The sequence below is a fragment of the Hordeum vulgare genome, chromosome 7H (genome assembly GCF_904849725.1).
Source record: "Hordeum vulgare subsp. vulgare chromosome 7H, MorexV3_pseudomolecules_assembly, whole genome shotgun sequence".
Taxonomy (NCBI): domain Eukaryota; kingdom Viridiplantae; phylum Streptophyta; class Magnoliopsida; order Poales; family Poaceae; genus Hordeum; species Hordeum vulgare.
The window spans coordinates 131873484-131889318 of record NC_058524.1 but is presented as its reverse complement, the minus strand read 5'-3'; the positions used below and the strand labels follow the sequence as shown (position 1 = coordinate 131889318).

At 46.0% G+C, this 15835-nt stretch overlaps 1 protein-coding gene across 1 annotated transcript; it reads right to left on the bottom strand.

Moving 5' to 3' along the window:
• Positions 1–4186: 4186 nt before the first annotated feature.
• Positions 4187–5451, bottom strand: LOC123409750. Its single transcript, XM_045102615.1, has 3 exons — positions 5019–5451; positions 4702–4946; positions 4187–4618 (listed from the first exon to the last, which is right to left on the bottom strand). Exons 1-3 carry the CDS (start codon positions 5184–5186, stop codon positions 4255–4257), a joined length of 777 nt encoding a protein of 258 aa, XP_044958550.1. The 5' UTR covers positions 5187–5451; the 3' UTR covers positions 4187–4254.
• Between the last annotated feature and the right edge of the window lie 10384 nt (positions 5452–15835).

Genomic DNA, 15835 nt, shown 5'->3' with positions numbered 1-15835 from the left:
AATTAACCCAACATGATGAAAGTGACTAAATGAAATTCCTGTGTGCTCTCAAAAATGTTTTTCCTATTATAAGAAACTATTCCGGCTTGTCATTTTCCACAAAAGTATTGGGCTACCTTTCTACACCTATTGTTATTATTACTACTTGTGAACTATTATAGTTATCTTGCTATCAAACAACTTGTTACCGCTATTTCAGTGCTTGCAGAAATTACCTTGCTAAAAACCGCTGGTCATTTCCTTCCGCTCCTCGTTGGGTTCGACAATCTTACTTATAGAAAGGACTATGATTCATCCCCTATACTTGTGGGTCATCAATACCCTTTTCTCGCGCCGTTGCTAGGGAATGAAGCGCCTTTGGTAAGCGGAATTTGCTTAGGGGATTTTATATTACGTGATGAAATTTACTGTTACTTGTCACCACGGAAATTATTCCTTTGAGGGATTTGTTCAGGGTAACTTCATCTCGACTGAAAACACCAAGAGTTGTCCCTCAACCTGCTTAACCTACTAAAAATGTTTATTATGAAATTTCATCGGGTATCATAGAGAAACTCCTAGCTAATCCTTATGGAGGAGATGGACCAAAACATCCCGATATGCACCTAATCTATGTGGATGAAGTTTGTAGATTATTTAAGCTTGTAGGTTTATCTCGAGATGAAGTCAAGAGGAAGGTTTTTCCTTTATGTTCGGGGGAAAGCATTTGCATGGTATAGGCTCTGTGATGATACATGATATTGGAACTGGAACCGATTGCAATTGGAGTTTCACCAAAAATGTTATCCTATGCATCTTGTTCATCGTGATCGGAATTTTATCTATATTTTTTGGCTTTGTAAAGGAGAAAGTATCGCTCTAGCTTGGGGGAGGCTGGAGTCAATGTTATATTCCTGCCCCAATCATGAGCTCCCGAGAGAAATTATTATTCATAATTTTTATGCTCGGCTTTCTTGTAATGATCAAACCATGCTCGATGCCTCTTGTTCTGGTTCTTTTATGAAGAAGGCTATTGAATTCAGGTGGGATCTTTTGAAAAGAATTAAACACAACTCTAAACATTGGGAACTAGATGAAGGTAAAGAGTCAGGTATAAAACTGAAGTTTGATTGTGTTAAATCTTTATGAATATCGATGCTTTCAATGACTTTACCACTAAATATGGACTTGACTCTGAGATAGTATCCTCATTTTGTGAAACCTTTGCTGCTCATGTTGATCTCCCTAAAGAGAAATGGTTTAAATATCATCCACCTATAAAAGAAAAATTTGAAGAACCAATTAAATTTGAGGATGAAACTATCATTTACAATGTTGACCCAATTATGCCTACTGCTTATGTTGAGAAATCACCTTTGTTGGGGAACGTTGCATGGGAAACAAAAAAAATTTAACATAAGCAGTAGGCACAATTTATAGGGCTTGTAGTGACATTCCTTGTCAAAATTCACAATTATTTTTGGAATTTTTTGAAAAAATAAAAAATGTTTTTTGACTTTGGAGTACCGGGAGTATCCCAAGACAAGGAACATTGAGAAACAAAATTCTGAAACCTAACACAAATAGTGTAAAAAAGAGACAAAAGAAAATTGACACTATTCAGATGTGGATTTCTCTTTTTCGTTTCTCAATGTAGATTTAGTTTTTGGACCTGAAATTTATAGGGTTTGTAGTGACATTCCTTGTGAACATTCAAAATTATTTTTGTAATTTTATGAAACATCTAAAAATGTTTTTGGATGTTGGAGCACCGGGAGTATCCCAAGACAAGGAGCACTCGATACTTTCCCTGACTCAAAAACAATTAGGGGTAGTTTCATCCTTTAGGTTTCCAGAAATGGAGAAATGCTATGGCAATCAATGTACAGAGAGATAAATGTCATTTTCCCAAGCCAATCTTGACAATGGAAATTTTGAGATGCTCGTATTGAAAATGGCAAATATTCAATTTTCTCGGGTAATTGCAATATGCTTTGGAGCCGTTGCAAATCTTTTCGTCCGCCCATTGGGCTTAGTTTAGCCATCAGTCTCTAGTGTTGTGCGACCTTACACAACCTTAGATGCCTTAGAAATTTTCTTTGTTGGTTTCACTTCTCTTCTAACTTTTGCTCCACCAAAGTCATCTTGTGTTTTTATAAAGGGTGTCAGCAATTGCATTGGGTTCAAAAGGTGGGTGAATAAATATATGATTGGCAGCTGTTCCAAGTGTATGAAGATTTTCCCATGGTTGAGTAAATGCCAATTTTGAGCATACTAGCGGTTGACATATCTGAAGTAATACCATTTTGCATCCCAATATGTGTGAATTTTCTAAAGCATATGTTACATGTCATCTCCATTCTCATGAGGACGTTTTTCATAACCTCCATTTTCTGGAGAGACTAGGGTATAACAACCCTAGATGGATTGAATATGACGGAATGAGATTGAGAGGGTAATAGGTGAGATCGGGAGGCAAGAAAGGGCGGGAGCGAGAGAGGGACGGAGGGAGGGAGGGAGGGAGGGAGGGAGAGAGAGAGAGGATTTTGATACTTATCTTCTCTCATGAACAGTGGATGTGACTTCGGGTGCCCACGAGAGTAAAAAGCTCACGCCAGAACAAACTGGTAAAAATCTTGTCACGGACGGATATGGAGTCCAACATGTCGTGGAGATTGATGATGTTATCAAGGAAAGTGCGAGTGACTTGAGGTATTGTAAAAGGATGATGAAGAGTTATGTAATCATTTCATTTGGTGCCCACGAATGAGAGGCAAGAGCGTTTGATACTTTCCATTAGGATCCCGCTGAAAGAGAAGAGAGAAATGAAAGTGGTTGATACTTTGTAAATACATACGATTACTAAGATTGCTCAGCATTGTGGAGGGCAAGTGGAGATCGATCGAAAGATCTTGCTGCTCAAGAACTTTGTGTTAAGATACAACAGCAAGAGAGTTGCCCGGTATGTGTGAGTCACAATATTTTTTATGTGGTTTTTAAGCCTTGAATTAAGTTTTGACACCCTCAACAGCATTTTGGTTTACTTTAGCCCATGTAAGCTTGAATTTGATTAGCCAATCTTTTTTGCTTCAGTGACTAATAAATCAGTGTTCGGACTACAAGTTGTGTAAAGTTGAACTAGAATGATTTAGGAGTTTGGTAAACAACATTTGATGTTGAGCGCTTGGCTTATTGTGAAATTCGATTTGTTTAGAGACTGGCATTTCTACTCTTGGGTGTACTACACCCGAGTTTGGAAGAAATAAAAAAACAGGATCAAACAAACTCGAAAAAATCTAAAACTTTGAACAATCGAACTTTACCAAATGTTCGAGCTTCCTGCCAAATTTCAGCCAGAATATCATCAAATGAGCTCTCACCAAAAAAGACAAAATCAATGTTCCAAATTTTCTGCATTGTTTGAGCAGGGATTTTGTTTTTTCTCGTGAGAGCTCCTTGGATGTTTTTTTCGGCTGAAACTTTGCAAGAAGCTCAAACATTTTACAAAGTTTGTTGTCTCAAAATTTCAGATTTTTTGGATTTTGTTTGATAATGTTTTTTCCAACCTTTTGAAACTCAGGTGTAGTACACCCAAGAGTACTCACACCTTTCCGATTTGTTTATCATCTACTCCCTCCTTTTCAAAATAAATGTCACAAATTTAATACTAAAATGTTACAAATTTTATACTTGATCAACGACATTTATTTTAAGACAGAGGAAGTATGTTATTAGTTCTTGAGTTCATTATCCATAGCTACTAGTTCACATAACTACTTGCGGGTAGACTTGCTATTAGGTCTTTATATGGTTTGTGCATAAAGAAACAATATTGACTAATAACAACTTGGCAATAAGTAGATGGAAGGGTTAACAACTTGGCAATAAGTAGATGTGCAGGGAAGGTTTTTTTACCAAGACGAATCAATCAAACATCAAGACGACCACTAGTTAGGTTATTGTGGCGTACAATACATGTGCCATTTAATGTCTTTCCTCTTAATGGCATCTTCAGTTTATTTCGGACATGATACATGGGGTAGAGTCTAAGACGAAGACACATATTCGAGTCGAAGTGTGTGCATTGTTTTAGGCTATTTCGGACATCTAGATGGATTCACACTTTTATATATATCTCGGTTGATTCTGATTTCTCTGCATCGCATTTGTTTCAGGGATGGAGTACCTGCAACGAGAATTCTGTGGCTGATCGTTCGTCACATGTGACGGAACTTGGCACATACGTGCAGGTTCTGTAACGAAATATTTACATGATCAACTGAAGAATCTTACAGGCGATAATATTGGGTTATTGATAATTGCATTTTGAGGACTTGGTTGGCTTGTAGCTAGAATAGATGCCAGAGCCCCCTGATCACGCCCTTTCCTAACTGTGAACTGGTACTGGTGCAGGGGCAGGGAGTTGCTGTCCAGCATGTGTAGGATGAACACCATGAACACTGAGCAGACGAACATAGGTATTGGCCCGAATATCCACATCAGCAGCGTCGTTGCGAAGTAGAGTGCTCGGAGCCCCATGGACCAGAAGTTGCCGCCTCGGATCACCGCATGCTGCATGTAGCTCGCCGGGACGTCGGAGTCGAGCGTGGTCACCAGGAAGCTGGCTTGGACATAGTACCTGATCAAGTCAAGTGCACACAGCAACCGGTCTTAATCTGATACCATAGTGCACATCCAAAGTTTTGTAGAGCGGCAAGTTACCTTGCGGAATGGATGAAGCAAGTGAAGGACACCAGAAAGCAGACGAGGAGGGAGATGTACTTGACCGCCGCCGTCGCCTGGCTGTTGTCGCCGTAGACGAGCTCCGTCATGAACACCTTGCTTGTGCTGCTGACCCAGGCGCCGATGAGCGAGCCCAGTGCGATGGACAGCGAGGCCAGGTTGGTGGACGCCGCGATACTGCTGGAGATCACGCTCATCGCCAGCCCCGTCTCCTCCGGTGTCGCCTGCCAACAACAAGCAGGAGAGCGGATGAAGGGAAGTCTTCATGGTTGCTGCGAAGGGTCTGCTGTAGTTACCTGGGCCATGCGGCGAACCCACGCCAGCTTGTTGTGATTCTCGTAGCCGATGACGGTGGCGGCCGGATGCCGGAGTATCCGGTAGAGGAGGATGAGGTGGTAGCCGAACATGATGACAAGGCCACACGGCACCAGCACCAGGTCCAGCGAGCCCTTATCGAGCATCATCTTCTCCTCCTCCCTTATCTCACTTTTCTCTCTTTTATGAATGAACCATATTGTTCCATGACGAGGATGCGATATGGTCTTGGCCGGAGGACACTAATGAGCCGGTTGCTTACGGTTTTTGTTCTACGCAGACTAGTAGTACCCCGTGCCGTCCGGTTGTTGCTTTGGGTGCAAGATACGAGCAAGGGAAGCAACTCCGGCGAGCTTTGCTTCAAAGAAAGGCGGTTTCGGCGAGGTTGACGCTTCACTGGTTATTATTAGGTCTGATTAACATCTTTCAAAAAGTCCTGAACCGATGTTTCCTCGGCAGCCCGGCTTCGCAACCATGACTCGAATTTTATCCAACTTGGTGCTTGGGAGGCTCGCGGGTATGAGGGGTTGTAGGGAATTTATAATCCCTGCCTCACAGTCACTGATTGCGTTCGAACATGGCGGTTCTGAGCGCCACACCCCACACGTGAGGACCCACTCAAATGCGCCGAAGCACGCAACATTATATTGAGAGACAACACAATATCCCATATTAAAGAGTCGTCGCGCGAATAAAACAAATCTAAAAGAGGCTCAAATGCACTCAAACATGCAACATTATTTTTATTTTATTTTGCGGGAAAACATGCAACACTAGGGTCTAGTAGTTCTTTTGAGCTGTGGCGTGTGCAGAGGCGGCCTCTCGGGAGCTGCTCGGAGATACTACAGTGGAAACAAGCTGCCAATTAAGGAACTTGCAGTCCACTTCTTTTCGGTTTATAATTGCTTTAGTATATTTTCATAGGTTTTTGACGGGAAACCTGTAATGCCCTTAAGCTCTTGTATGGTGTAATTTTGAATTTTGTATCCCTTTTTTTTGTTTGCTCTTCCGATGTGATGTTCAAACATTGAAGCATCACACTTAGCCTCTGTTGAAAACTACAATCTGCAAAAGCACTACTATAAGTTGAAAAATAATACCTTGTGAATGTACAGGTGCACAATTAGCTCTGTTGAAAATTACGATCAGCGAGAACACACTTACGAATGAAAATTACAACCTCCGAATCACAGTAGTCCATGTCGGAAATTATAACCTGCACAATATCGTTCTCCCGCTTAAGGGCATCTCTAACTGATCCCCTATCTAGGATTAGTAAAGGATAAATCCGGTTGTCCTTCTTTAATCGGTACCTAACCAAACTCCTATCGCTGTTAGAGGAGGAAAATTTACCCTCCTCGTCCGCCCTGACTCCTAGTTATACTCGGCCAACACAACATCGAGTAGTAAAGTTGGATTCTTTTGTTAAATAGTCTAACTAACGAATGAAATTGCTTGAAAGAACCACTTTTAAATCAAACTGACACAAAAGATCAGTTGAACCGTGGTGGTAATGCGCCAACTGAAATGTGACACGTGCCGCCACGTGCAACGACGACAACCTTTCCTGCACAACATTTCAGGCACAAAAACGGAACAAATGGGCAACGTGGCACCTACCGCCACGCTCCCTGACAGCGGCCCATAAAAAGAATCAAGGTGAATGTATTTCCGGTGCTTCTCACACTTGCACTTGCACGCATATGATTGATGCGGCTCACGCTTGCACCTGCAGCCATATGGATATTTGTTGCATGCCTAAGGCCAACTCCACCGCACGACTTCATTTTATCCGGCTCCGTCCATTCGGAATAAAAGTGACAAACAGGTAGGCCCAGCGCGAGATGGTTCGGACTCATCTTGTCCATTTTGTGTCCGGCACGACCCATTTCGAGCGCAAACTTGCGCGGGATTTGGGTCGCGGCCGACATTAAACGGATGCGCGCTCGTCCGCGTCGGGGACGCATGGCAGGCGGCCACCAACCTCCCACCCACCCGCATCAATGCGCACGAGCGGCCGGGCCCGCCTGTCATCCGCCTAGGGGACGGTCGCGGTCCTTCTTAAATGAGGAAGCCGTGGACCGGTCGTCCACAGTTCCCATCGCCACCCCAGCGGCCTCCCCAAAACCCGACAGTTCCCTCCGCGAAACCCTAGCCTCCTCCTCGAGCTCGCCGGCCGCCACAGCCATGGGTCTGTGGAACTACGGCCGCAAGGGAACCCACGACCGCGAGGCTGGCTCCTTGTCGGGACGCCGTCGCGGCTCCGTGAAGGAGGAGGCCGCCTCGCCACCGCGCCAGGCTGTGGCTCCCTTCACCATCGCGATCGGCAGTACCTCAGCGTTGAGGTATGCCGACGCAACTGGGAGACGAGCACGCCGGTCCCGTGGAGCGATGTCCACCTCCCCAACGCGTGGCATCTCTCCGCCGACCGCGTTCCCATCCCTCCGGTGCCGACGAGCGGTCGTGCGCGCCGCGACGAGATCGAGTGCCGTCGCCGCCTCCTCCCCGACGACCTCTACCACGACCCAAGGTACGCCGCCGACTCCAACCTCTGGGACACATGGCTCAGGGACGAGCACGACGTGCGGCGTGCCTCCTACTTCGCTGGGACGTTCACGGGGCCGCGGCGGGCACGGGAGGTGCGCGGGCGTACACGGGTGCGCGGCCTCACGCCCATGCCGTCGCCTTCGCCGTCTCCGTCACCACCTCCACCTCCTCGCATGACGGAGGAGGAGGAGGCCCGGCTCATGCGGCGCGTCATGGAGGACTCCATGACGACGCGTGATGAGCGCCAATGGCCGGGCCTGGACCACGCCATGGCCCTCTCTACGACCGGCGACGTCGCCATCCCCGAGCCGATGGAGGAGGAGGAGGAGGTGGCCGCGTTCCCTCCAGAGCTCGTGGGCGCGTCGTGGGGCTGGTCGTGCACCGCGCCGGAGATGGCACGGGCAGTGGGGCCGTGAACTGGTGCCCCACATCGTCGCGGTCACCGGAGCGGGAGGCCTCGCCACGGGAGGAGGTGCTGCAGGCCAGCTTCCAGCACGCCCCGCGCACCAGGGACCGCCGGCCCACCTCTGGACGTCGCCGCCCTACGTCGACCTCGTCAGCGACGGCGACGACGACGACACCGGAGACCAGTGAAGACGGCGACGGCGACGACAGCGACGAGCTACTTTCTTTATGTTAATTATGTCAAAAACTGGGCTGTTTTGTGGCCGTGAAAATTGGGCCTTTATTAATGTTAATCTTATTATGTTTTAAGTTTTTAAACTGTGTTTATTTATTTTTAATTGAGTTTTTTTAAATCAAGTCCAACACAGACATGATTTGGGGTACGGCCGCGTGGTGGGCGCATGCACGACCCAACGGACAGAGGCGAATATGGACGAATCCATTGCCATCCCAAACGAACAAAATCCGGCCAAACCGGACGTCCGTTTGGGGTCGTGCGGTGGAGTTGGCCTAAGTAAAACAAACAGACAAGGGTTGGTCATGCGCAAAGGAGCAGCAAAGGGTGCTGCGAGAGAGCGAGGCGGCATGGCCCGCTGGACTGGTGCCGTTCTGTTCCAAGCACGACCAGCGCCCGAAATCATATGCAACAAATCTTGCCGCTGTAGCATGTGACGGCAGGGCCTACCGACTCCGCACGTGGTGGCAGGCGCCACGTGTCGGCTGACGCACCTGCCACCACGGTTTAGGTGGTCGTTTTTACCAATTTTACTTGTCAGTTGGTCTTCTTAGACAAAAACTCATAAAATTGGCCTTCGTCCCTTCCCTACATCGTCCCCACCCCACATTGCATCGTCAACGGCGTTGCTTCAGCGATTACCCATCGTATCCGCCGACACCATATTGCTTCCCATCGCCCTTGACGCCGTCCTACCCCACTCCGAGTAGATCGCTAGAATCGAGCTCAAACATCACCACCACCACATCGATCCCGTCGCCGGAAGAGGCTCAGATCTTCTTTATCTGAGCCTCTCTGTCCACTTTCCATAATCTTGAAGCCCGTTGTCACCTACATATGCTCAAAGTTGTTGGCCGGTTGTGACACCTCTGCCACGATTCAAGTGTTGGACGGCTTGCCTAGGTGAATTTTTTTGTGTTCTTTTTTCATCTTCCCTTTTTTGTTTTGTCCGCCGAATTGAACCGGGTCATTTTTGGTCAAGATGAAGAGATTGAGAGAGATGATCTCCGATGATTCTTCATTGGAGGAGGACGAAGATGATGACAACTTCGATGTGGCCATTTGCATGATTTTAATGAAGGTTTTTGGTGGCCCATGACAGGATCATGGTTTTTCAGTATACACATCAACCAAGATAGACCGGAGGGGCAAGCCAAGATTATGAGACATTTTTACGATCCCAACCGAACCTATCGGGAGAAGTATTTATGACGGCAATTTTGAATGCACACAAAACTCTTCCTAGCCATTGAAAAATCCGTGGAGAGGCATGATGATTGTCCAAAATCAGGAGAAGTGCATCTGGAGAGATAAGTGTGAGCCCTTTGATGAAGTGTATCACGACTGTTCGAGTGCTACCATATGGGTGTCCCGCTGCATCGTTGACAACTATGAGTGCGTTGGAGAAGATAAGATCTTGGAGGTTTTTCAAAGGTACACAAAAGTTATGATTGAGATATTTGGGCCAGAGTAAATGAGAGCACGTGACGATGAAGACTCCGAGAGGCTGTTGGTATTGAGTGAAGTAGGAGGATGGGATGGGATATTTGGATCAAGTGACTGCATGAAGTGGAAATAGAAGAAGTGTCCCATGGGATGGAAAGGTCAATACAAAGTCCACTTCAACACTACTGCATGAATGCTTACCAATGGCGGTCGTCAAAAGCCAAGCAGTGATGTGCGAGGCTCTAAACCTTTTGTGCAATCCGGTTGGGGGTGAGTATCACAACCTAAATGCATTCTTTAATAATCTTGGAATTACACATCATGTGTATTGTCCTCATACACATAAGCAAAACGGTGTAACTGAGTGTAAGCATCACCATATTATTGAGGTTAGTCTTGCATTGCTTGCTCATTCCTTTGTTCCTTTCCACTTTTGGAGTGGTTCATCTTCCACCGCATGCTTTCTTATTAACAGACTCCCTACACTGATCCATTAGATGAAAACACCACTTGAACTCTTGCCGAATGAAATTCCTAATTATACATTTCTCAAGGTCTTTGGGTATGCGTGTTGGCCACATCTTCGTCCATATAACCAACGCAAGTTGGAGTTTCGGTCTAAACAGTGCATGTTTCTTGGTTATAGTTCTCTTTATAAAGGGTACAAGTGTTTTCATGTTCCCTCTAACCGCGTCTACATCTCTCATGATGTGGTGTTTGATGAGAACGTTTTTCCTTATTCGGCACTTCTGGTCACTTCCACCACTCCCACTGCACGTGACAAATCTGTTTTACCTTTGTGTGGTCAATTTGTAGATGCTGCATATACCCCCTTGTTGCTACCTAACCATGGTGCAGGTACTGGGCGAGGAGTACGCATCGAGCTTATAGATGAGCAGTCGTCCATGCCCCCTTAGGTGTCCGCCGAGCCCACTCATGACGCCTCCCTGTCACTTGGCTCGCTGACGGATCTGGTTGAGCGAAGCCCCGCCTCTTTGGTCCAGCGTGGGGCTGGTCACGCCTCGGCCGATCTGGACGAACTGGCTGAGCTGGTCCAGCCATCTTCTACCGCGACCCCTTCGGCCCCACATGGACCTGGCCCGCTGCCGATGTTGACCGAGCTGGCCTCCACCCGTCCTCGCCAGGTGATTCGCCTGGCCTGACTGGATCTCCCATGCCACCGGGCGTGCCATTGGTGCATGCGGCTGCTGAGCATGGGGAGCGGTCTGCGTCATCATCGCCATCTTCATAGACTCCATCTCCAAGGCCACCTCCGCCATGTACCGCTGCTCTGCGTCCTCGTACGCGCAGTCAGAGTGGTATTGTTCGGTCGAAGGAGCGCATTAATGGCATGGTTGCATGGATTGTGGCGTGTATGGCAGAGGTAGATGCTGAATCCACTTCTGAGCCTCGACATTTTCAGGCAACTCTTCGAATTCCTCATTGGCACAGTGCCATGGAACATGAGTTTGAGGCCCTACAGAGGAATGATACTTGGCGCTTGGTTCCTCTTGTGTCTAGTGTCAACATTATTGATTCCGGTGTTTAAGGTCAAGAAGCGCGTTGATGGTTCTATTGAGCGATTTAAGGCACGGTTGGTGGCCAAAGGTTTTAAACAACGGTATGGTCTTGATATGAGGATACCTTCAGTTCAGTTGTCAAACCTATCACTATTTGTCTGCTTCTGTCCTTGGCTGTTGCCAAAGGATGGTCTTTGCATCAGCATGATGTTCAGAATGCTTTTCTCCATGGGGTCTTGGAGGAAGAGATTTACATGCGGCAACCTCCAGGTTTTGTTGATCTTTCTTGTCCACATCATATGTCTCGTATTCTTAAGGCACTTTATGGACTTAAGAAGGCTCCTCATGCATGGCATGCCCGACTTGGCTCAGTTCTTTGATGTCATGGTTTTTCTCCTTCCACTGCTGACACGTCTCTGTTCCTATTCCATCCAAGTGAGGTTACTATGTACCTGCTCATTTAGGTTGATGACATTATTGTTATCAAGTCCTTAGTGACTGTCCTTGATCGTCTATTGTCTGCTCTGAGTGGTTAGTTTGCAGTCAAGGATGTGGGTGCTCTCCATTACTTACTTGGTCTGGAGGTCTCACGGTCCACTACTGGCCTAACTCTCACTCAACATAAGTATTCCTTGAACATTCTGCGACATGTTGGTATGTTGTAATGCAAGCATGCTACCACTCCTCTGTGTGCGACTAATTGATTACAGGCTTTGGATGGTGCTTTGCTTCCTTCTAATGATGCTACAGAGTACCGGAGTATTGTTGGTGGCTTGCAGTACTTGACTATCACACGGTCGGACATCTCCTATGCGGTCAATCATGTGTGCCAGTGATACATCTCCATCGTATCTACTTTTCCAAACTCTTTTGCCCTTGTTTTGGACTCTAATTTGCATGATTTGAATGGAACTAACCCGGACTGACGCTGTTTTCAGCAAAATTGCCATGGTGTTGTTTTTGTGCAAAAATGAAAGTTCTCAGAACGTCCTGAAAATTTACGGAGAATATTTCTGGAAAATATGAAAAATACCTGCGCAAAGATCCACTTGAGGGGACGGGCCAGTGGGCCACAAGCCCTGTCGCCGCGGCCACCCCCAGGCCGCGGCAACCAAGCTTGTGGGGCCCACGTGGGTCTGCCGCCCCCAAATTCAGCTCTATTTATTCCCTTTCGTCCCGAAAAAAAATCAAGAGAGAAGATTTCATCGCGTTTGCGATATGGAGGCGCCGCCACATCCTGTTCTTCATCTGGAGGGCAGATGTGGAGTCCGTTTTGGGCTCCGGATCAAGGAGATCGTCGCCATCGTCATCATCAACCTTCTTCCCTCTCCAATTCCATGAAGCTCTTCATCGTTCGTGAGTAATCTATTCGTAGGCTCGCTGGGCGGTGATGAGTAGGATGAGATCTATCATGTAATCGAGTTAGTTTTGACCGGGATTGATCCCTAGCATCCACTATGTTCTGAGATTGATGTTGCTACTACTTTGCCTTGCTTAATGCTTGTCACTAGGGCCCGAGTGCCATGATTTCAGATCTGAAATTATTATGTTGTCACCAATATATGTGTGTTTTAGATCCGATCTTGCAAGTTGTAGTTACCTACTATGTGTTATGACCCGGCAAACCCGGAGTGACAATAACCGGAACCACTCCCGGTGATGACCATAGTTTGAGGAGTTCATGTGTTCACCAAGTGCTAATGCGTTGGTCCGGTTCTTTATTAAAAGGAGAACCTTAATATCCCATAGTATCCATTTGGACCCCGCTGCCACGGGAGGGATGGGCAATAGATGTCATGCAAGTTCTTTTCCCTAAGCACGTATGACTACACACGGAATGCATGCCTACATCACATTGACGAACGGGAGCTAGCCACATATCTCTCCGTGTTATAACTATTGCATGATGAATGTCATCCAACAAATCGCCGATCCATTGCCTATGAGTTTGTCTCACTGCTGCTGTTACTTGCTTTGCTCTGCTGCTATTACTACTGTTGTTGCTACTGTCACTTGTTTTGCTCTGCTGCTGTTACTACTGTTGCTGCTACTGTTACTTGCTGCTGTTGTTACTCGCTACTGTTGCTACTTGCTATAGCTGTCACTACTGCTGTTCCTTGCCACTGCTGTTACTCGTTACACTGCTGCTACCTGCTACAATACTTTTTCTGGCACCGTTGCCGGGAAAGAATATTTCCCGTCCACGGGCAACTTACTGGCGCCATTGATACAACCGTTAGAAATAGTCTGCCTTGTCACCAGATCATTTCTGGCACTGTTGCTATCATATTACTTTGCTACTGATACTTTGCTTGCAGATACTAATCTTTCAGGTGTGGTTGAATCTGACACATTCAGGTGCTATTACTTGAGAGTATTCTTTCACTTCCCGTCGTGTGAACCAACAAATTTGGGTTGAATACTCTACCCTCGAAAACTGCCGCGATCCCACGCGCTGGTGGGCTGTTGCAAGACAATTTCTAATTGTTGAGCAACTGGAAGCAGCTCTTTTCTGGCTCCGTTGCCGTGGAGGCATCAAGTCAGGAATAGTTGCACGCCAGCAGCATTTTTCTGGCGCCGTTGCCGAGGAAGGATAGCTATATTCTCTGAGTCACTTGGGATTTATATCTGCTGTTCACTATGAAGAATCTGAAAGATCCAAGAACCAAAGTCTTTCCCTCAACTACGAGGGGAGGTAAGGAACTGCCATCTAGCTCTGCACTTGATTCACCTTCAGTTATGAGTAAGTTTGCGACACCACCTCCTGCTAGAAATCTTGATATGTCGCTTGTGCTTGATGATGCTTATGATGCTACTATGCTTGATGATACTATGCCTGATACTGCTAGAGATGCTATGCATGATACTGCTAGAGATGCTATGCCTGATACTACTAGAGATACTATGCCTGATACTGCTATCCATGATGCTATGTTTGATACTGCTTTGCCTCATGATGCTAGAGATGCTATTTTGCCTGATATGCCACTAGGAGTATTTCTTGATGCTCATATTGCTAGAGTTACTGCCAATGCTCGTGATGCTTCTGAAACTGCCGATACTATTGAGATAGAACCTGCTTTTGCTCCTGCTAGATCTAGCTCTCCTAGATATGAATTGCCTGATATACCTGAGGGTTACGTTATGGAGGGAGAGATAGCTGAGGATTTTCTTGCGTGTAAGGATGCCTATGACGCTGAGAAATTACTTCTCAAGTGGAAGGAAAAATCTGTGAAAGCTAGGATGAAATACGACCCGAAGTTTGCCACTTCACCTATCTTTATCACCGATAAGGATTATGAATTCTCTGTCGACCCTGAGATAATCTCTCTAGTCGAATCTGATCCTTTCCACGGTTACGAGTCTGAGACGGTCGTAGCCCATCTTACCAAACTACACGATATAGCCACCCTTTTCACTAGTGAGGAGAAGATCCGCTACTACTATATCCTTAAGCTGTTTCCTTTCTCTCTAAAGGATGACGCTAAAGCCTGGTTCACTTCTCTTGCTCCTGGATGTGTGAGTAGTCCCCAGGATATGGTCTATTACTTGTGTGAGAAATATTTCCCTGCCCATAAGAAGCAAGCTGCCTTGCAGGAAATATACAACTTTGCTCAACTCAAAGAAGAGAGTCTCCCACAAGCTTGGGGAGGCTCATCCAGCTATAGAATGCTTTGCCTGATCACCCTCTTAAGAAGAACGAGATACTTGATATCTTCTATAACGGACTTACCGATGCTTCTAGAGACCACCAAGATAGTTGCGCCGGTTGTGTTTTTAGGGAACGAACTATAGAACAAGATGAGACTCTACTGAATAACATGATCATCAACGATAACTCTTGGACTATTCTCGAACCACCTCCTAAGCCAACTCCTAAGAAAAGAGGTATTCTATTCCTCAGTTCTGAAGATATGCAAGAAGCCAAGAAATCTATGCAAGTGAAAGGCATTAGATATGAAGATGTCAAAAATCTACCACATATCGAAGAGATCCATGGTCTCGATAACCCGATACAAGTAGTAGAAGTGAATTCTCTGCGTATGTTTGATAAGAGTGATATTCCTTTTGACAAACCTGCTAGCTTATGCTTTGATGAATTTGACAACTTTGTTGCCAAACAACAGAGTTTCAATGATTATGTTAGCAGACAATTGGAACAAAGTACTCGTATGCTTAGTCATTTAAGTGCTTGTGTAGAGAGAAATGTCAATGACCGGAAGCTTCTGAGTAAACATGCCTCTATGATTACTACTCAGGTAGAACAAGTACTTAAAGCTCAGAATGACTTGCTCAATGAATTAAATGACAACTCTGTCAGAGTCGTTACTAGAGGAGGCAAAATGACTCAGGAACCGTTGTATCCTGAAGGCCATCCTAAGAGAATTGATCAAGATTCTGAAGGAATTAATGCTGATACACCCAGTCATCCTAAGAAGAAGGATGATAGAAACCTACATGTCAGTTCACCAAATACTGTCACACCTGAAGAACAAAATGATATTTCTGCGTCTGATGCAGAAACACAATCTGGTGATGAACATGAACCTGGTGACAATATGGACAGCAATGCTCATAATAATGCTCAACCTAGCAATGATAAGGATGTGGAGATTGAACCTACGGTTAATCCTGATAACCCACA

Coding starts and splice junctions, on each gene's coding strand:
- LOC123409750 (XM_045102615.1), bottom strand. CDS start 5,186: ATGATGCTCGATAAGGGCTCGCTGGACCTGGTGCTGGTGCCGTGTGGC. Junction 4,947..5,018: donor GGGTTCGCCGCATGGCCCAG/GTAACTACAGCA, acceptor TGTTGTTGGCAG/GCGACACCGGAGGAGACGGG. Junction 4,619..4,701: donor TGCTTCATCCATTCCGCAAG/GTAACTTGCCGC, acceptor TGACTTGATCAG/GTACTATGTCCAAGCCAGCT.